General features: G+C 42.0%; 1 protein-coding gene across 16 annotated transcripts in view; it reads left to right on the forward strand.

Moving 5' to 3' along the window:
* LOC143521618 (uncharacterized) overlaps positions 1–23,121 on the forward strand; it is a 316,853-nt gene that overhangs the window by 107,230 nt on the left and 186,502 nt on the right. For 13 of the 16 annotated variants that reach the window (XM_077014689.1, XM_077014735.1, XM_077014744.1 and 10 more), the window contains 3 exons: positions 11,760–12,197; positions 12,783–13,217; positions 13,773–14,306. The exons of 2 other annotated variants lie outside the window; for them this stretch is intronic. In XM_077014689.1, the coding sequence (XP_076870804.1) occupies positions 11,760–12,197; positions 12,783–13,217; positions 13,773–14,306 (1,407 nt within the window). The remainder of the gene's footprint in view (positions 1–11,759; positions 12,198–12,782; positions 13,218–13,772; positions 14,307–23,121) is intronic. One more of the 16 variants, XM_077014717.1, reaches the window with a different exon arrangement.

Raw genomic sequence — 23,121 nt, forward strand, 5'->3', positions numbered from 1 at the left:
TGGAGCCAAAGTGCACATTTCTGCACATGGGCGTGGCCACATGCATCACAAGTCAAGCGTAGAAAATTCCTTCGCCAAAAATCCACATATTCGGCTATATCTCAGGCATTCTTTCACGTATTCATACCAAATTTCACATACATGTACCTATTGGGTGTCTAGACCTGCACATACATTTTGGCAGACATGCACACCTAGGTGGCGCTATAACGGCCAAAAAACTCTCCTGCCCTCCATGCTTTCATGTAGAAGGACAATCATGATCTCATATGATTCTATGCAAAATCACTAACAACTTTGTAATTGCAAGTGCTTTGCAAAAAAGTACAGATTTTTGTGTATAATCCAATACATATAATTTACACTTTTCATACTAGTCCTAGGATTTTCACTCCATCACCTCAAATCACATATTATAATATCCAGCAGCATGTGAAATACAAAACTGGTGGAACAAATTCTAAGATTCTTGCAATTTAATATTTTTCATATGCATCACAATGGTACCGTCATGACATATGAACTGCATATTTCAAAAACTCCCCTATATAATGTCTGATTGTTATGAAAATGGACAGACACATTCAGAAGACCACTGAGGTGATATCTGCCAAGTTTGTGCCAAATCCATCCATAAATAGTTGTACTGTGAATATTTTCATTTTCTATGCAGAACATGCATGCAGATCAAAGGTCATTCTTTTCCTCAAAAGAGTTAGAGTTGAGCCTACTCCAGTCAGACCCATTAGCTCAATGGGTAGAGCAATGTGCTCCCAGCCACAATGCACGTGGACAACGGGGGTTCGAATCCCACGTTGGGCAGTATTCCACCATAAGTTTAAAAAGCTGCAATTTAGATTCTGTTTTTTGAGCAGGTACTTCATTCACGAACGTGCTTCATATACTTTCATGTACATTTCATATACCTTTACATGATGTACCAGTGGGTGCGCAAATCTTGCCAAACCTCAGCTTGGACCCCGTAATTGCCGCTTGCGGCTATATTTTTTCTTATTCTTTTGCCCATTTTTTGACATAAAATGCATCGTGCAGCCTAGACCGTAATGCCTAGAAAACCCAATCTTGGCAAAAAGGTTCAGTTACCTTCAAGGACCAGATTCCCATACAGGGACCCCAAATTGGCCTGATGGTGGCGCTATAGCAGACCATATTGACTTTTTGTCCATATCTCCTACACCGTAGGTCCTAGAACCAAAATTCCAGTTCCTATGCATTCCTTGGCTCAAACCAAACAAAAAAGCCTCTAGGACCCTTTAGCTCCGCCCACTTAGATTTCGAGTTAATTTGCATAATGTGCAAAATCACACACATCTTTGAGCGCGAACTAGTCCCTGGATTTTTCACATACATGCACATATGTGGTATCAAAACGTTCAGAAGAGTCTGAACTTTAAAATGTATCCAACAAAAATGCTAATTTCTTCACTACCTAGTCAGTATAAGCCAATCAAATGAGGGGGCGTAAATTCAATAGTAAATTTTGCGCATATGGAGCTCTAACTTAAGAAAACTTGCATGTAATGAGATGGCACTTCACAGACAGCTTCCCTGTGAGGGTCTGGGGCAGCTCGCAGAGGTTGCCATACCTCACCTGCTAGGGGGCGCTATAACATGCAAAAATTTGCCCCATGCACTCAGATTGGCTGATCCACATGAAACTTGGCAGACATCATCTATGGGCCTCTGGAAACCAGGTCCTAAAGCAGACATGCCATACTTCCAAAATGGCTGATGTAATCGGCCAATCAGTGATCGGCACGCGTTTGACAGGCTTACCATTGGTCGATCTGCACGAAACCTCTTGGGTGTGGACAAGTGCACGCCCCCTATGACATAATCCAGCCGGGTGTCGATTGGCCACTGGGGGGCGCTATTGCAAAAAAAGCAAGTGTATCCCCTACATAATTCCACTTGGGAACATGCAATTGGACTCTTTTGATTCCTTGCAGTAGTGCGAACAACTTTCCCATTACATGTCCTATTAAAAAATGCACAGTTTATTTACAGTTAATAATAGTTTGAAATCATCATTTTTCATACTCCTCCTAGGATTTTCATACTATCATGTCAAGCAAAGTCTTATAATACTCTACAGAGTGTGAAATCAAAAAACAATCCAAAGATTTTGAATTTGAGGACACTTATACCTGCTAAATATTTTTTTTATGGACAGCATCGATACATATAATATTCATATTCTTAAAGCTCTTTCATATTTTACCCAATTCTGACCAAAATGCACAAGCCCATTCAGAATCCCATCCTGAACAAATTTGTCAAGTTTCATCTAAATCGGTTATCGTATGGCTCTACAGTGCAGTATTATATACAATGCATAAGAATGCATGTAAAGTCCCTCTGTCACCTTCTCCTTCTCACACGCACGCAAGCTGAAACTCACACACTCAGTCTCTCTCACACTCTCACCCACATTCCCCCTCCCATCTCTGTGCCCTAAGTAAACATTGCTCTGGCTACCTAGATCTCTCTGTGTCTATTAACCAGGCACACACACATACAGGCACAAGCAGGCCTTCCTATAGCATTCACAATGACACTTCCCTAGCCATACCCACCCATATCTCAGTGACTAACACATGCTCATACAAACTGATATTTGGCTTCTTTTTTGTCTCTCTCTCACACAAACACACAGACACACACACCTTTATACCTATATGTATGTATTGTCATAGTTTGAGTACATACACTACCACACACACACACACACACACACACACACACACACTTCTACCTAAATGTATGTAAAGTTTGCATGCATATCTATAGTATATGTATAGTATATGTCAGTCATGCCAGTGATGTCAGTCATATCAGAAATGCCAGTCATGTCAGTTACATCAGTCATGTCAGTCATGCCAGTCATGTAAATCATGTCATGCCAATCATTTCAGTCCAGTCATATCAGTCATGTCAGTCAAATCATCAAATCATTACAGTCATGCCAGTTATGTCAGTCATGCCAGTCATGTCAGTCATGTAATGCCAGGCTTTGCAGACTACATTCATACTTTGAATACACGGGCAGTCATGTTAGGCGTGCTAGGTGTACAAGGAGTGAAATAACAAAACATAGTCTCTGGCTCCCTCAATCTCTCTCTGTCAGTAATATACAGGCCCAATCATGTATAGACAAGTGCAGGCCTTCCTTTACTGTTCACATAGATGCAGCCCTAGCCAGATGTGCTATTTTTGTGTCTCCCTTTCTGACACACGCAGATGTCATCACACTCTATCTGTAGAGCACACACTGGCCAAACCCAAACAGCTTCTTTTCACTTTTAGGTCTAAAGGACCTTTTGGGCTTCCTTTTGCCTATTGAGGCCAAAATGCCTATTGGTGTGTGAACCCGCCAATCGCCGCTTGCGGCTATATTCTTATTATTATTATTTTTCAGGCTGTAAAACGCATACTGCAGCCTAGACCGTAAGGCCCAGAAACACCAAACTTGGCAGACAGGTGCACCAGAGGTGCAATGAGGGAAACCCAGACAATGACCCACATTGGCCTGATGGTGGCGCTATAGCGCAGCATTTTGTGTTTTGGTCCATATCTCCTACACCGTAGGTCATAGAAACGAAATTCCACTTCTGATGGATTCCTTGGCTCAAACCAAACAAAAAAGCCTCAAGGACCCTTTAGCTCCGCCCACTTAGATTTCGAGTTAATTTGCATAATGTGCAAAATCGCACACATCTTTGAGCCCAAACTTGTCCCTGGATTTTTCACATACATGCACATATGTGGTATCAAAACGTTCAGAAGAGTCTGAACTTTAAAATCTATCCAGCAAAAATGCAAATTTCATCACTACCTAGTCAGTATAAGCCAATCAAATGAGAGGGTGTAAACTCAATAGTAAATTTTGCGCATATGAAGCTCTAACTGCAGAAAACTTGCATGCAATGAGATGACACTTCACAGACAGCTTCCCTCTGAGGGTCTGGGGCAGCTCGCAGAGGTTGCCATACCTCACCTGCTAGGGGGCGCTATAACATGCAAAAATTTGCCCCATGCACTCAGATTGGCCGATCCACATGAAACTTGGCAGACATCATCTATGGGCCTCTGGGAACCAGGTCCTAAAGCAGACATGCCATACTTCCAAAATGGCTGACGTAATCGGCCAATCAGTGATCGGCACGCGTTTGACAGGCTTACCATTGGTCGATCTGCACGAAACCTCTTGGGTGTGGACAAGTGCACACCCCCTATGACATAATCCAGCCGGGTGTCGATTGGCCACTGGGGGGCGCTATTGCAAATAAAGCAAGTATATCCCCTACATAATTCCACTTGGGAACATGCAATTAGACTCTTTTGATTCCTTGCAGTAGTGCGAACAACTTTCCCATTACATGTCCTATTAAAAAATGCACAGTTTATTTACAGTTATTAATAGTTTGAAATCATCACTTTTCATACTCCTCCTAGGATTTTCATACTATCATGTCAAGCAAAGTCTTATAATACTCTACAGAGTGTGAAATCAAAAAACAATCCAAAGATTTTGGATTTTAGGACACTTATACCTGCTAAATATTTTTTTACGGACAGCATCGATACATATAATATTCATATTCTTGAAGCTCTTTCATATTTTATCCAATTCTGACCAAAATGCACAAGCCCATTCAGAATCCCATCCTGAACAAACTTGTCAAGTTTCATCTAAATCGGTTATCGTATGGATTTACAATGCAGTATTATATACAATGCATAAAAATGCATGTAAAGTCCCTCTGTCACCTTCTCCTTCTCACACGCACGTAAGCTGAAACTCACACACTCAGTCTCTCTCACACTCTCACCCACATTCCCCCTCCCATCTCTGTGCCCTAAGTAAACATTGCTCTGGCTACCTAGATCTCTCTGTGTCTATTAACCAGGCACACACACATACAGGCGCAAGCAGGCCTTCCTATAGCATTCACAATGACACTTCCCTAGCCATACCCACCCATATCTCAGTGACTAACACATGCTCATACAAACTGATATTTGGCTTCTTTTTTGTCTCTCTCTCACACAAACACACAGACACACACACCTTTATACCTATATGTATGTATAGTTTCTATGTATACTTATGTATGTATGTATTAGTATATGTTGTCATAGTTTGAATACATATACTACCACACACACACACACACACACACACACACACACACACTTCTACCTAAATGTATGTATAGTTTGTATGCATATCTATAGTATATGTATAGTATATGTCAGTCATACCAGTGATGTCAGTCATATCAGACATGCCAGTCCAGTCATGTCAGTTATATCAGTCATGTCAGTGATGCCAGTCATGCCAGTCATGTTCTGCCAGTCATGTAAGTCATGTCATGCCAATCATTTCAGTCCAGTCATATCAGTCATGTCAGTCCAGTCATGTCAGTCAAATCTTCAAATCATTACAGTCATGCCAGTTATGTCAGTCATGTCAGTCATGTTAATTTTGTTCGTCATGCCAGTGATGTCATTCCAGTCATGCCAGTCATATCAGTTATGTCAGTAATGCCAGTCATGTCAGTCATGCCAGGCTTTGCAGACTACATTCATACTTTGAATACACAGGCAGTCATGTTAGGCGTGCTACGTGTACAAGGAGTGAAATAACAAAGCATAGTCTCTGGCTCCCTCAATCTCTCTCTGTCAGTAATATAGAGGCCCAATCATGTATAGGCAAGTGCAGGCCTTCCTATACTGTTCACATAGATGCAGCTCTAGCCAGATGTGCTATTTTTGTGTCTCCCTTTCTGACACACGCAGATGTCATCACACTCTACATCTGTAGAGCACACACTGGCCAAACCCAAACAGCTTTTTTTCACTTTTAGGTCTAAAGGACCTTTTGGGCTTCCTTTTGCCTATTGAGGCCAAAATGCCTATTGGTGTGTGAACCCGCCAATCGCCGCTTGCGGCTATATTTACATTTGTGTCTGTCTAGTCAGTTCACTCATGCACCATCACTCAAAATGTGTTGGTGAATGTGTTAGACAGCTTTAAAAAATGAGCTCTTAGCTCTATATGTCCACTAACTAAAAAGGAATGATTGATACAGAATGCAGTTTTTAACAAGGAATGGACTTCTGAATATTAATTTACTGAATAAAAACTGTAAAGCTGTGTGCTTAGTTTGCAAAGAACATTTAGCTGTGTTGAAGAATTACAATTTGAATCACTATTACGAGAGTAAACATGCAGAGAAATACAAGAACTAGACTGATACAGAACCGGCACGGGCATCTGAAGATTGATTAAACTGCAAAGGCATTAAGGAGTTTTTACAGAGCTGCACTCATCCAGGGATGCAGCAGTCAGGACCAGCTGTGTGATATCACAACACTGCAAGAAACAGTAAGACATTCTCTGATGAGGAGTTTGTCCAATGGGGAGTGGTCTTTGCGGTATAAATTTGTCCTGAGAAAAGGGAAGTGTTTGCACATGTGCCCCTCTTCAGGTGAACCTCAACAAAACAGATTGAGGGGAATTTGGACATTCAGTAGCCAAACAAAGCAGTTTTTACTTTTTGGTCTTGGCTCTGGATGAGAGCTGTAATTATGCAGCCCGGTTACTGATATACTTATGTGGAGCTGTGGTGATACAGTCCAGTTACTGATCTATATATGTGGAGTTGTGATAATACAGCCCAGTTACTGATCTATATATGTGGAGCTGTGATGATACAGCCCAGTTATTGATCTATATATGTGTAGAGTGGTGATACAGCCCAGTTACTGATCTATATATATGTGTAACTGTGGTGATACAGCCCAGTTATTGATCTATATATGTGGAGATGTGGCGATACAGCCCAGTTATTGATCTATATATGTGTAGAGTGGTGATACAGCCCAGTTACTGATCTATATATGTGGAGATGTGGTGATACAGCCCAGGTACTGATCTATATATGTGGAGCTGTGGTGATACAGCCCAGTTACTGATCTATATATGTGTAGAGTGGTGATACAGCCCAGGTACTGATCTATATATGTGGAGCTGTGATGATACAGCCCAGTTATTGATCTATATATGTGGAGATGTGATGATACAGCCCAGTTACTGATCTATATATGTGGAGCTGTGGTGATACAGCCCAGTTACTGATCTATATATGTGTAGAGTGATGATACAGCCCAGTTACTGATCTATATATGTGGAGCTGTGATGATACAGCCCAGGTACTGATCTATATATGTGGAGCTGTGATGATACAGTCCAGTTACTGATCTATATATGTGGAGCTGTGGTGATACAGCCCAGTTACTGATCTATATATGTGGAGCTGGGGTGATACAGCCCTGTTACTGATCTATATATGTAGAGCTGTAATGATACAGCCCAGTTACTGATCTATATATGTGGAGTTGTGGTGATACAGCCCAGTTATTGATCTATATATGTGTAGAGTGATGATACAGCCCAGGTACTGATCTATATATGTGGTGATACAGCCCAGTTACTGATCTATATATGTGTAGAGTGGTGATACAGCCCAGTTACTGATCTATATATGTGGAGATGTGGTGATACAGCCCAGTTACTGATCTATATATGTGGAGCTGTGGTGATACAGCCCAGTTACTGATCTATATATGTGTAACTGTGGTGATACAGCCCAGTTACTGATCTATATATGTGGAGCTGTGGTGATACAGCCCAGTTACTGATCTATATATGTGGAGCTGTGGTGATACAGCCCAGTTACTGATCTATATATGTGCAGTTGTGGTGATACAGCCCAGGTACTGATCTATATATGTGGAGCTGTGGTGATACAGCCCAGTTACTGATCTATATATGTGGAGCTGTGGTGATACAGCCCAGTTACTGATCTATATATGTGCAGTTGTGGTGATACAGCCCAGGTACTGATCTATATATGTGGAGCTGTGATGATACAGCCCAGTTATTGATCTATATATGTGGAGATGTGATGATACAGCCCAGTTACTGATCTATATATGTGTAGCTGTGGTTATACAGCCCAGTTACTGATCTATATATGTGGAGTTGTGGTGATACAGCCCAGTTACTGATCTATATATGTGGAACTGTGGTGATACAGCCCAGTTACTGATCTATATATGTGGAGCTGTGGTGATACAGCCCAGTTACTGATCTATATATGTGTAGAGTGATGATACAGCCCAGTTACTGATCTATATATGTGGAGTTGTGGGGATACAGCCCAGGTACTGATCTATATATGTGGAGCTGTGGTGATACAGCCCAGTTACTGATCTATATATGTGGAGCTGTGGTGATACAGCCCATTTACTGATCTATATATGTGGAGTTGTGGTGATACAGCCCAGTTACTGATCTATATATGTGTAGAGTGGTGATACAGCCCAGTTACTGATCTATATATGTGGAGCTGTGATGATACAGCCCAGTTACTGATCTATATATGTGGAGCTGTGGTGATACAGCCCGGTTACTGATCTATATATGTGGGGCTGTGATGATACAGTCCAGTTACTGATCTATATATGTGGAGCTGTGGTGATACAGCCCAGTTATTGATCTATATATGTGTAGAGTGGTGATACAGCCCAGTTACTGATCTATATATGTGTAGAGTGATGATACAGCCCAGTTACTGATCTATATATGTGGAGCTGTGATGATACAGCCCAGTTACTGATCTACATATGTGGAGATGTGATGATACAGCCCAGTTACTGATCTATATATGTGTAGAGTGGTGATACAGCCCAGTTACTGATCTATATATGTGGAGCTGTGGTGATACAGCCCAGTTACTGATCTATATATGTGGAGCTGTGGTGATACAGCCCAGTTACTGATCTATATATGTGCAGTTGTGGTGATACAGCCCAGGTACTGATCTATATATGTGGAGCTGTGATGATACAGCCCAGTTATTGATCTATATATGTGGAGATGTGATGATACAGCCCAGTTACTGATCTATATATGTGGAGCTGTGGTGATACAGCCCAGTTACTGATCTATATATGTGCAGTTGTGGTGATACAGCCCAGGTACTGATCTATATATGTGGAGCTGTGATGATACAGCCCAGTTATTGATCTATATATGTGGAGCTGTGGTGATACAGCCCAGTTATTGATCTATATATGTGGAGATGTGGCGATACAGCCCAGGTACTGATCTATATATGTGGAGCTGTGGTGATACAGCCCAGTTACTGATCTATATATGTGGAGCTGTGGTGATACAGCCCATTTACTGATCTATATATGTGGAGTTGTGGTGATACAGCCCAGTTACTGATCTATATATGTGTAGAGTGGTGATACAGCCCGGTTACTGATCTATATATGTGGGGCTGTGATGATACAGCCCAGTTACTGATCTATATATGTGTAGAGTGGTGATACAGCCCAGTTACTGATATATATATGTGTAGAGTGGTGATACAGCCCAGTTACTGATCTATATATGTGGAGCTGTGATGATACAGTCCAGTTACTGATCTATATATGTGAAGCTGTGGTGATACAGCCCAGTTACTGATCTATATATGTGTAGAGTGGTGATACAGCCCAGTTACTGATATATATATGTGTAGAGTGATGATACAGCCCAGTTACTGATCTATATATGTGGAGCTGTGATGATACAGTCCAGTTACTGATCTGTATATGTGGAGAGTGATGATACAGCCCAGTTACTGATCTATATATGTGGAGTTGTGGTGATACAGCCCAGTTACTGATCTATATATGTGGAGCTGTGGTGATACAGCCCAGTTACTGATCTATATATGTGGAGTTGTGGTGATACAGCCCAGTTACTGATCTATATATGTGTAGAGTGGTGATACAGCCCAGTTACTGATATTTATATGTGGAGCTGTGGTGATACAGCCCAGTTACTGATCTATATATGTGTAGAGTGGTGATACAGCCCAGTTACTGATCTTTATATGTGGAGCTGTGGTGATACAGCCCAGTTATTGATCTATATATGTGTAGAGTGGTGATACAGCCCAGTTACTGATCTATATATGTGGAGCTGTGGTGATACAGCCCAGTTACTGATCTATATATGTGGAGCTGTGGTGATACAGCCCAGTTACTGATCTATATATGTGCAGTTGTGGTGATACAGCCCAGGTACTGATCTATATATGTGGAGCTGTGATGATACAGCCCAGTTATTGATCTATATATGTGGAGCTGTGATGATACAGCCCAGTTATTGATCTATATATGTGGAGATGTGATGATACAGCCCAGTTACTGATCTATATATGTGGAGCTGTGGTGATACAGCCCAGTTACTGATCTATATATGTGGAGCTGTGATGATACAGCCCAGTTACTGATCTATATATGTGTAGAGTGATGATACAGCCCAGTTACTGATCTATATATGTGGAGCTGTGGTGATACAGCCCAGTTATTGATCTATATATGTGTAACTGTGGTGATACAGCCCAGTTATTGATCTATATATGTGGAGAGTGGTGATACAGCCCAGTCACTGATCTATATATGTGGAAATGTGGTGATATAGTCCAGTTACTGATCTTTACATTTTAGGGCCTTTAGCAGAAGTTCTTATTCAGAGCGACTTACAAAAGTGCACACAAGTCACCACTAGGGGGATGTGGTACTCTAGGTCCATGCAAGGGGAGCAGTTGGGCTTAAGTGCCTTGCTCAAGTGTATTTTATTCAAGGCCTAGGGCCTGGGAATCAAGGGGGGCTGCAAGAACGGTTCCCTAACCACCAGACCATGACTGCACCATGATCTTCATACATAGGTAGAAATGACCTCCTGTGGCACTCTGGTGCATTGTGGTTGAATGAGTCTTGCACTTAATGTGCTTCTGTGTCTCACCACCAGTCTGTTGTAGAGTGGGTGGGAGACATTGTCCATAATGGCCTGCAGCTTAGACAGTGTCCTCCTCTCTGACACTTCCATCATACTCATAGAAGATCCTGAACATAGAGGACAGAACTCACCACCACAGACTCATAGAAGATCCTGAACATAGAGGACAGAACTCACCACCACAGACTCATAGAAGATCCTGAACATAGAGGATAGAACTCACCACCACACACTCATAGAAGATCCTGAACATAGAGGATAGAACTCACCACCACAGACTCACAGAAGATCCTGAATATAGAGGATAGAACTCACCACCACAGACTCATAGAAGATCCTGAATATAGAGGATAGAACTCACAAGGAGGTGAAGGGGTATGTGTGGAATGTTCTCTCAGTAGTGACGGGGGGTGAGTGGAGTGTTATCAGTAGTGGGGGGGTGAGTTGAGTGGTCTATCAGTAGTGGGGGGGTGAGTGGAGTTGTCTATCAATAGTGAGGGGGGGTGAGTGGAGTAGTCTATCTGTAGTGGGGGGGGGGGGGTTTACTGGTCTATCAATAGTGGTGGTGAGTGGAGTGTGTTATCAGTAGTGGGGGGAGATAATATATCATGTGAAATTCTATATGGTTGTGGTGAATTTCTTGTGTTACACTCAAGGTTTCTTTGGTCTGTTATGCTGCGTCTCTCATTACCCACAAACACATGCAGGCATGTCTGTGTGTTTAGAGGAGACATGAACCAGCGTTCAGACTAGTGGTGGTGTTACTGTACTGGAAATGGTCTGTTTACAGCAAACTGTACAAATTAATCTGTTATGTCTGATGATTTTTTCTGATTGTATCTAGTAATTCTGTGAACTCTCTATTCCAACAGGTTTGAGTATCATGTTCTTTATAATAAAGAACAGAGAAGATCTACAGTGGAGTTTCTGCTGAAGCTGATTGTTACAGCAGCAGAGTGTGATGCAGCTACAGGAGAGAGTTTCACTAAGCTGCTGACATCTGTGTGCAGCTACACAAACTTCCCTGTAGATATAACTAATCATCAGTGTGATTTCCTGCTGGATCTGTACTCACGTGTGAAGGACTATGAGACTCAGACAGGCAGGAGTTTCCTTCCAGCATTACAGACAGTTTACCAGTCAGCTCCTGCAGTCTGGAACATAGACCTCTCAGAGAGAAAGACCTCCCTCTTCCTAGAAGTGCTGAAACTCCAAACAGTGAAGAAACCAGTATTGCTGAGAGGCTGGTCAGATGAAGAGAGTGAAGTGAGGAGTTTCCTTCAGTGTCTGCCCTACATCTCCCAGCTCAGGTGAGTGAGAAGCAGGTGTAATGTTTATACTGAGTTTTTCATTAAAGGTTGTGAGTTGGGTCGTCTTTATTTAGTGTAGAGTTTAGCGTAGTGGTTGATTCCCCCTTGACTCCTCACACTACACTCACTGTAAATTGTTATTGTAAGTTATTTGGATGAGAGAGTTTGCTGACTGTAAATGAATGAAATGTTGCTTTGTCATCTGTTCTGAATGTGAGCAGTGCTCAGACCTGTAAAACATGATGACAATGTGGTGTGTTTACTTTGTAGGAGTTTTTGTTCTGTCTGTCCTAGTCCACAAACACATAGAGAAAAACAACACAGAAGCAAAGAAAAGTAATAGAGGGTGTGGACACTGTAATAGACATCGACTATCTGACCAAATTATGTCATTTGAGTGTCCCTGTTATTACTTTGTATTTCTGCTTATTGTATTTTGTATGACTATGTATTCCAACAGGTTTCATTATAATAAAAACAGATGGTCTGTTTACAGCAAACTGTACAAATTAATCTGTTATGTCTACTGATTTCTACTGATTGTATCTACTAATTCTGTGTTGTCTGTGAACTCTTTTCCAACAGGTTTGATTATGAAGAACAGAGAAGATCTGCAGTGGAGTTTCTGCTGAAGCTGATTGTTACAGCAGCAGAGTGTGATGCAGCTACAGGAGAGAGTTTCACTAAGCTGCTGACATCTGTGTGCAGCTACACAAACTTCCCTTTTGGAGATGACGTGCCCATTAAATCTTCTCAGTGTGATTTCCTGCTGGATCTGTACTCACATGTGAGGGACTATGAGACTCAAACAGGCAGGAGTGTTCTTCCAGCATTACAGCCAGTTTACCAGTCAGCTCCTGCAGTCTGGAACATAGACCTCTCAGAGAGAAAGACCTCCCTCTTCCTAGAAGTGCTGAAACTCCAAACAGTGAAGAAACCAGTAGAGCTGAGAGGCTGGTCAGATGAAGAGAGTGAAGTGAGGAGTTTCCTTCAGTGTCTGCCCTACATCTCCCAGCTCAGGTAAATATGTGCAGAATATTGAATAATGACAATTTTTCTTAATTTTTACTTGCCTACCCACAAAAAATCATAATTGACACCATATTAAATGTTATTCCAGTGCTGATAGATGAATATGGTGTAATGAAGGGATGTGACCCCTGTATATGTACACAGAGAGAACCTGAGAGTGCAGATTAACACTTGAACATCCCAGAAGTCCTTAACAATACAGAGAAAGTAAAGGATCTTGGATTGAAATGTGTTCTAATATTTACGAAAATGTGGCATAATCATTTACTTTTAAATTAAACATTTCTAATCTAACAATTATTTTGCATTCTACACACTTCTATGATTAATGTTATATTCTATGAGATGGCCCTTAAGTGAATGTCCTTATATGTGACTGCATAGAAATCAAGTTTAACTTTTAAATATGGCCGTCATCCACTTTACAATATTTAAATTATTATTCATGCATGTATTTCTGTCTTTTATATATTGTGATGTAATACGATAATGTGGAGTTTATGACTGAATGTCCCATTGACCTTCTGTGTGTTGTTGTTATAGTTTTGGCCACACTGTCTTCTCTGACATCATCATCAAGTTTCTTGTGCGTCTCCTTCATGAAGCAGCAGAGTGTGAGAAAGAGAGAGGAGAGAAAACACTGCAGCTTTTATCATCAGTGTGCAGACATGAAACCTTCCCTTATAAAACCAACACAGAACAGAGAGTGTTCTTAGTGAATCTGTGTTTACAAGCAGCTCTACATCAAATAAACACAGTCAAGACCACTATAGACACACTGATTTGGCCATTGTTGAAGACACCTGAAGAACAGTGTGATTTCCTGCTGCATCTGTACTCACATGTGAAAGACTATGAGACTCAAACAGACAGGAGTCTCCTTCCAGCATTACAGCCAGTTTACCAGTCAATTCCTGCAGTCTGGAACATAGACCTCTCAGAGAGAAAGACCTCCCTCTTCCTAGAAGTGCTGAAACTCCAAACAGTGAAGAAACCAGTAGAGCTGAGAGGCTGGTCAGATGAAGAGAGTGAAGTGAGGAGTTTCCTTCAGTGTCTGTCCTACATCTCCCAACTCAGGTGAGTGAGAAGTCTTTACACTACAGGGTTGTGTTTGATGTTCTCTGGTGGTTTTTGTGAGTTGTTCTCCCACTAAAAAGAATTAGTGAATGTTGTGGACAGACATATGAATGACATGTTGATTTCTTATTTGTTATGAATGTGAGCTCTGCTCATGTCTGTAAAGTGTGTGTAACTGAAAACATAATGCTGAGACTAAATCAGTGTGAAAGACTCACATGTTTTTATTTTAACGTAATAATAGGGGTGGGCGATATGGGAAAAAAATAGTATCACGATTTTTTTCATAATAACACGATTTCGATTTTTTATCAAAATCTTCCATCCAAAAAAAAATAATAATAATTTGGGGCTACAAAGCTTTCTTTTTAAGCAGATTTAAATGAATGATATTGCAATTTTCCATGTGCAAACATTGTAAACAAAAAATGTAAACAATACACTTGACACTGTTTGTCACGTAGGGCTACGCCCCCCTCTCCTAGCTGTCACTCCGGTTTCCCTGTTCCTCGTGTCTGTTGTTCCCTGCTCCTTGAGCCCGCCTTGTTGTGTGTTTCTATGGTTTCCCCATGTCTGCCACGCCCATGTCGTTATTGTCTTCACCTGTTTCCATAGTTGCCAGGTTTGCGGTTTTCACGCCAAATTGGGCTTGTTTGAAAATCCAGCCGCGGGTAAAAATTCTGGGTTCGCGGGGTGCGGTACTTTTGAGTTGGGCCACCACGGGGGTTACAAGTCAACACAAAGAATCAATCGCGATATAATACTTAATTTGTCTCCATTTTAAACACTCGCCACCCCCCTCCACCCTCGTTGACAACTTACACTCGCCACCCCCCCCCCCCCCAACTACTTTGGGCTTTGGGCTAGTTTAGGCTGCTGAAGGGCGGGTTTTACACTGACTTTGTGCGGGATATTTTTGTAAGACCTGGCAACCCTGCCTGTTTGTAGTCTAGTTCAATGTATTTATAGTCCCCGTGTCTCCCATGTCGGTATCGGTTAATTTGTGCTACTTACCTGTTTGTTCTCTTACCTTGTTCGTGCTCTAGTGGATTTAACTGTTTCTGTTTAGTCTTTGTCGTAAGTAAGTTCAGCCTAGTCTTTGTTTCCCCTGCCTTGTTTTGTTCTTTGTGCCACCATGCCCGTTGATATTTCATGTTCGGACTGCCTACCTGTTATGACCCCTGCCCGTTATTACGACTCTGCCTTTGGAATTCCATTCAATAAATCTCGCTCTCCTCAGCATTTGTATCCGCCTCCCTGCTCTGCGTCACGCAGTTCGTTACACTGTTAAAGTGCACTATTGCACTAAATATTTCCCAGCACGTTAAACTTAAAGTTAAATATTTATACATATAGTCGAAATGATTCGATATAATTCGCTTTTTATCACATTATTTAATGGTGGTTTATTTTCAAAACGCCCAATTTTAACATCTTCACGTTCTCTCATGTTTCATCCTGGGATTACAAGAGGCTCGTATTTGTTAATGTAATACAGGAGAACTGTTCAGTCAGACAGCTATTTGTTGTGAAACGAAGTAGTTTCAATTTCAAGCATTTTCAAGTAGGCTACTTAGCCTAAATTCCAGCACATTTCAAACCTGAAACACAAAGCAACATTAAAATTCGTCAAGTAAATGTTCCTTCCCCTGTTTTTGAGGGATGTTTCTTTATACTACCACATATCGTTCGCGCGAGGTGTGGCGGAGTCACGCGCTATGGTCACTTGTGAGATGGCTGCCCCCGCTGCCCGCATAGTTTCACTTTCGGCACATTACTTGGGATGTCTACGTCTCAAGTGATTTAATACATTTGTTGTACTGGCATCGGACCTATTCATGTCTTCTTTGCATACCTTACATATCGCTGAAGTTTGGTCTTGGTCAGTGGAAGAAAATCCGAATCAATTTCAGATTACAGAGGTGGATTTCCTCTTCTTTACCAGCTCTTCGGTTTGGCTTTCAGCCATCGTTGTCCACGCAGTTTTTAGTTTTTACAAACAAAACATGGAGGCGTGGAAGACGCACAGTTCGCTGTGATTGGTCAGTTCTACGCCCTACATCTGCCGCATCGGTGGGAACGCCTCCGCCGTTCGCTGAGGTTCGCGCGAGGTGGGTGGAGTCGCGCGCTACGGTCACTCGCGAAAGTATAATCCAGGCTTTACAAGAAGTGCTGCAAATTGCGTCAGCTGATGCAAGTTACAAACTGCCGTCCAGAAATGAAATGAACCTTTATTGTCATTACACATTGTACTTGTACATTGCATTGCGCAACGAAATTGGTTTACAACCCCCCTCCCCCTCTTGGTGCAATAGAAAATAGAATTATATATATATATATATATATATATATATATATATATATATATATATATATATATATATATATATATATATATATGTATGTATATATATGTATATATACACACACTACCATTCAAAAGTTTGGGGTCACCCAAACAATTTTGTGTTTTCCATGAAAAGTCACACTTATTCACCACCATACATTGTAAAATGAATAGAAAATAGAGTCAAGACATTGACAAGGTTAGAAATAATGATTTGTATTTGAAATAACATTGTTTTTACATCAAACTTTGCTTTCGTCAAAGAATCCTCCATTTGCAGCAATTACAGCATTGCACACCTTTGGCATTCTAGCTGTTAATTTGTTGAGGTAAGCTGGAGAAATTGCATGTCACGCTTCTAGAAGCAGCTCCCACAAGTTGGATTGTTTGGATGGGCACTTCTGGCGTACCATACGGTCAAGCTGCTCCCACAACAGCTCAATGGGGTTCAGATCTGGTGACTGCGCTGGCCACTCCATTACCGATAGAATACCAGCTGCCTGCTTCTGCTGTAAATAGTTCTTGCACAATTTGGAGGTGTGTTTAGGGTCATTGTCCTGTTGTCGGATGAAATTGGCTCCAATCAAGCGCTGTCCACAGGGTATGGCATGGCGTTGCAAAATGGAGTGATAGCCTTCCTAATTCAGAATCCCTTTTACCCTGTACAAATCTCCCACCTTACCAGCACCAAAGCAACCCCAGACCATCACATTACCTCCACCATGCTTAACAGATGGCGTCAAGCATTGTTCCAGCATCTTTTCATTTGTTCTACATCTCACAAACGTTCTTCTTTGTGATCCAAACACCTCAAACTTGGATTCATCCGTCCACAACACTTTTTTCCAGTCTTCCTCTGTCCAATGTCTGTGTTCTTTTGCCCATCTTAATCTTTTTCTTTTATTGGTCAGTCTCAGATATGGCTTTTTCTTTGCCACTCTGCCCTGAAGTCCCGCAGCCGCCTCTTCACTGTAGATGTTGACACTGGTGTTTTGCGGGTACTATTTAATGAAGATGCCAGTTGGGGACCTGTGAGGTATTTGTTTCTCAAACTAGAGACTCTAATGTATTTATCTTCTTGCTTAGTTGTGCAACGCGGCCTCCCACTTCTTTTTCTACTCTGGTTAGAGCCCGTTTGTGCTGTCTTCTGAAGGGAGTAGTACACACCGTTGTAGGAAATCTTCAATTTCTTAGCAATTTCTCGCATGGAATAGCCTTCATTTCTAAGAACAAGAATAGACTGTTGAGTTTCAGATGAAAGTTCTCTTTTTCTGGCCATTTTGAGTGTTTAATTGACCCCACAAATGTGATGCTCCAGAAACTCAATCTGCTCAAAGAAAAGTCAGTTTTGTAGCTTCTGTAATGAGCTAGACTGTTTTCAGGTGTGTGAACATGATTGCACAGGGGTTTTCTAATCATCAATTAGCCTTCTAAGCCAATGAGCAAACACATTGTACAATTAGAACACTGGAGTGATAGTTGCTGGAAATGGGCCTCTATACACCTATGTAGATATTGCACCAAAAAACAGACATTTGCAGCTACAATAGTCATTTACCACATTAGCAATGTATAGAGTGTATTTGTTTAAAGTTAGAACTAGTTTAAAGTTATCTTCATTGAAAAGTACAGTGCTTTTCCTTCAAAAGTAAGGACATTTCAATGTGACCCCAAACTTTTGAACGGTAGTGTATATATATATTAAATAGAAAAATCTAAAATATAAACAATTTAAATTACTAAAAGCTACGTATTGCACATTTGTATTTTAGCAGCAATGTAGTGCACATTTGTAGAAGCAGCATAAGTTTATTGCACTTGTCTCTGTAGGCAGACAGTACATCTGCCTACTGGTGAACTGTATGGTCTTTGTTTAACAGGGTTATGGCCCTGTTATAAAAACTGTCCCTCAAGCGATTTGTCCTTGTTTTGAAGTGTCGGTAACGTCTGCCCGAGGGCAGCAGATCAAACATCTTCTGTCCTGGGTGTGTACTGTCCTTGGTGATCGTGTGAGCCCTTCTGAGACACCGAGTTCTGTAGAGGTCTTCCAGGGAGGGGAGAGAGTGGCCAATAACCTTCTGCGCCGTGTTTATGATTCTCTGTAGGGCCTTTTTGTGTGCGATGGTACAACTGGAGAACCACACAGAGATGCAGTACGTCAGGACGCTCTCAACGGAGCAGCGGTAGAAGACAGTCAGCAGTTTCTTTTCCAAGTTCAGCTTTTTAAGGGTCCTTAGGAAATAGAGACACTGCTGGGCCTTCTTCACTACCGCTGAGGTGTTAGAACCCCACTGGAGATCTGCATCCATGTACACCCCCAGGATCTTGAAGCTGGACACCCTCTCCACACGCTGTCCATCAATGTGAATTGGCTGCAAGTTGGGCTTCCTTCTTCTAAAGTCTACAATCAGTTCTTTAGTCTTGGAGGTATTGATGACCAAGTTGTTCTCCGAGCACCACTCGACTAGCCTTTGAACCTCCTCCCTGTATGGCGTTTCATTGCCATCAGAGATCAGTCCGACCAGAGTGGTGTCATCAGCGAACTTGATTGTGACGTTGTCTGAGTGGCTGCTGACACAGTCATAGGTGTACAGTGTGTAGAGGAGAGGGCTCAGCACACAGCCCTGTGGAGAGCCGGTGTTAATGCTGAGTGCTGTGGAGAGATGTGAGCCCACTCTGACTCTCTGTACATGGCCTGAAAGGAAGTTTCTTATCCAACTGCAGATGGTGTGAGGAAGACCAATGTCCATAAGTTTGACAATCAGTCTATCTGGGAGTATGGTGTTAAAAGCAGAGCTAAAATCAACGAAGAGCAGCCTGGCATAGTGTCCCTGCAGTTCCAGGTGGGAGATGGTGGCATGGAGCGCTGTTGCTATGGTATCTTCTGTTGATCTGTTTGCTCTGTATGCAAACTGAAGTGGATCGAGGGTAACTGGGAGGCAGGACCTGATGTGATGTCTCACCAGTTTCTCAAAACACTTCATGACGACTGGTGTCAGGGCGACTGGTCTGAAATCATTTAGGCCACCGATGCTGGCCTGTTTTGGGATTGGCACAATTGTGGCTGATTTTATACATGGCGGAATGAAGGACTGGGATAGGGATGCGTTGAAGATGTTGGTAAAGACTCCAGCCAGCTGGTCTGCACATTCTCTGAGGACACATCCTGTGACTCCATCTGGTCCAGCAGCCTTCCTGGGGTTCACTGCCTTCAATGTTCTCCTCACCTCATGTTCCTCCACCGTGAAGCTATAATCGCTGCAGTCGAATGGTATAACTGCTGCTGTTCCTGAACTTTCCTTGTCGAAACGTGCAAAGAAGTGGTTCAGCCTCTCCGCCAGAGTTGGGACATCGTTTGCATTTGCTGTGTTGCTGGACTTGTAGTGGGTGAGATGTTGGACCCCCTGCCACACTTACCTTGCATTGTTGTTGTTGAAGTGGTCCTCTATCTGCCTTTTGTGTTCCAATTTGGCTTTCCTAATCCCCCTCTTCAGGTCAGCTCTGGTGGCGCTGTACTGTGCCTTATCACCAGACCTGACAGCTGTGTCACGTTGCCTCAGGAGAACCTGGACTTCTTTATTCATCCAGGGTCTCTGGTTGGAGTAGATCCGGCAACATTTGTCCACATTGACGTTTTCTACACAGAAGTTGATGTAGGAAAACACAGAATTGGTGTACACTTCCAGATCCTCATGCTCGAATACAGTCCAGTCTGTACTCTCAAGACCAGCTTGTAGCTGCAGCAGTGCTCCTTCAGGCCATGTTTTCACAGTCTTTGTGGATGGAGGGATTCTCCTCCTGCAGGGTGTGTATGCAGGAATCAGCAGTATGGACATGTGGTCAGAGAAGCCTAGATGTGGTAGTGGGGTTGTTCTATAGGCTTTCCTGATGTTGGTGTAAACTTTGTCCAGAGTGTTATTTCCCCTCGTTGTACACTGTATGTACTGCTCGAACTTAGGGAATACTGTTTTTAAGTCTGTGTGGTTGAAATCCCCCGCTACAATGTGCACTGCATCCAGGTTAGGGCTGCCACAAACGATTATTTTTATAGTCGACTAATCACCGATTAATTTTTATGATTAGTCGACTAATCGGATCGTGCGTTAATTGAATATAAAACATACAGCTTATCACACTAGAATGCAACTGCTATTATATAATCATCATTAGATTTCAGCTAAAAATAAAAACAATTAAGATCATAGTTCATTAAACCTTTAATGAAATATGCAACTTGTTGCAACAATGATTAAAATAAGTATAAGGCACTGGCTTAAACAACGCAAAAATAAATACAATAATAAAGAATTTTTTTTATAGGTTTTTCTTTCTTTCATTTGTCTCTGGCATCAAACGTAGCTACATATAAATCAAATTAGGTAGGTACCTGAAACTAAGGAATTATTCACAAAAATAAAGTTTTGGTCTCACTGACGTTACAGAAAACACACGAATGCGTGCTAAGGCTAATGAAACAAATCGCCATCACTAATGTTATCTTTTACAGTTACCACGATAAGTAAGTACAAAGTTAGCGCTCTGTTTACGGTAACGTTAGCAGCTAACTAGCGATTTAGATTACAGAGATGACGGTCCCTCTTCATCATTTAATTGTCATAATAAGCCACAACATGCTTCAGGTGCTCGTACATCGCGGTTGTGCTGCCGTGGAAGGAAAGTTCTGCCTTGCAGATATTGCACGCGTTTCGGAACCCGGTTACGGAAAATGATCCCACACTTTTGAGTTCCGTAGCCGGGTAGCCATGATACCAGTCTGTATAATGTCCTGAGATATCGTCCACTGTCTACCTCGGTTTCCACTACTGCGCATGTGCGTTAGGGACAGAAAGGCAGACGCGACCGCAGCAGTATGGAGAAAAAAAAAAAAACACGACGCATCGACTATTAAATTAGTCGTCGACTATTTTAATAGTCGACATAATCGTGACTAGTCGACTAATCGTGGCAGCCCTAATCCAGGTATGAGTTCTGTTTGTTGCTTATGGCTTCGTGTAGCTTGCTCAAGGCTCGGTTGGCATTCGCATCGGGAGGTATATATACCGCCGTTATTAAGGTTATGCAGAATTCGCGTGGTAAATACGTGGGGCTGGCTTTAACAGTCACATATTCCAGGTCTGGAGAGCAGTGACTCTCTAGTATACATGCATCTTTACACCAGTTGTTGTGTGTGTAAACGCATAAGCCCCCTCCTCTGCTCTTACCGGAGTCACCGTTTCTGTCGTAGTGGTGAGCCGTGTAGCATGCTAACTCGATAGCCGTGTCCGGTGTGCTTGGCTGTAGCCAAAAGACAATGTCGAAGAAAATCCAGCAGCTGTATGATGAGGAAAGGGAAGTAAAACAGCTTATTGTGAAGAGCGCCACAAATGTGGCTCTGACTGGGGATCACTGGACCTCTGTTAGCAACAAGAATTATCTTGGTGTGACAGCTCATATTATAGATGATGAATGGAAGATCCAGTCATTTGCTTTGAGCATGCAGAAGACCACTTCTAGGCACTATGGAGATGCCTGTGCAGAGGACTTTATGGCTGTGGCATAAATTAAAGAAAGTCCACCATCTAAAATGGTATTAAAAACATCTTCTGATTTACTTCAGTTCATTTTATTCTTCCAATATCCTGAGCAAATATAAACAACATTTTTTGGTCAGAATTTCCAGTGTTCTGAAAACTGTTTGCTCTGTTTTCTGCACTCATCTATTGGTCTGTGTAGTAGACTGGTGGAAAAATAAACAAGATGTTGAAGTTTATGATTATGTTCATTGATTCATTCATTATTCAAACTTAAATTAATATTCCTCATGTTAAATACTGAAATGCGATTAAAATGCGATTAATTTCGATTAATTACAAAGTTTCTAATTAATTTGAAGCGTGTCCCACCCCTAATTATATCGCGATCAATCGATCGCCAGTGGTTGGCGCCAGAGCGAACTAGTAACTCATTGAATCATAGATGTAGATCAGAGATAAATTTACTAGAACAGTCTTACTTGGCTTTGTCAGTCCACGGCCCACGCAGTAGGCCAGGCAGCCTCTTGAGGAGAGCTTTGTGCGCTTTTGGGCGGAAAGTTCCACTGGAACTCAGTCCAGGTGAAGTTGTGGGCCGGTGGCTGGTTATTCATCTGGTTTGCAAGATTTTCCCAGGGAAGGGTTCATAGTTGACTTTAGGAAGAATTCGCAAATGTTCAAAACAGTTCTTAATTTCGGGTGGCTAGCTGAAGTGGTTAAGTATTACCAAACCACGCCAAAGAAATGGACTAGCGAACTAATTTCTCCTTGCAACGGTCATTTGTTGCATGGGGCCCAAGTGCAGAACTAACACCGCTTTGTTCTTGAAGATGTGTGCGTTCTTCCTCTCTAGGTAGCTACTGGGTTGCAGCCAGAGAGTCTGGACAAAGGGAGATTCCGTCTTTAAAATAGGTCTGTCTAGTGACGTAGTTCTATA

Source organism: Brachyhypopomus gauderio, chromosome 1 (genome assembly GCF_052324685.1).
Source record: "Brachyhypopomus gauderio isolate BG-103 chromosome 1, BGAUD_0.2, whole genome shotgun sequence".
Classification (NCBI taxonomy): Eukaryota; Metazoa; Chordata; class Actinopteri; order Gymnotiformes; family Hypopomidae; genus Brachyhypopomus; species Brachyhypopomus gauderio.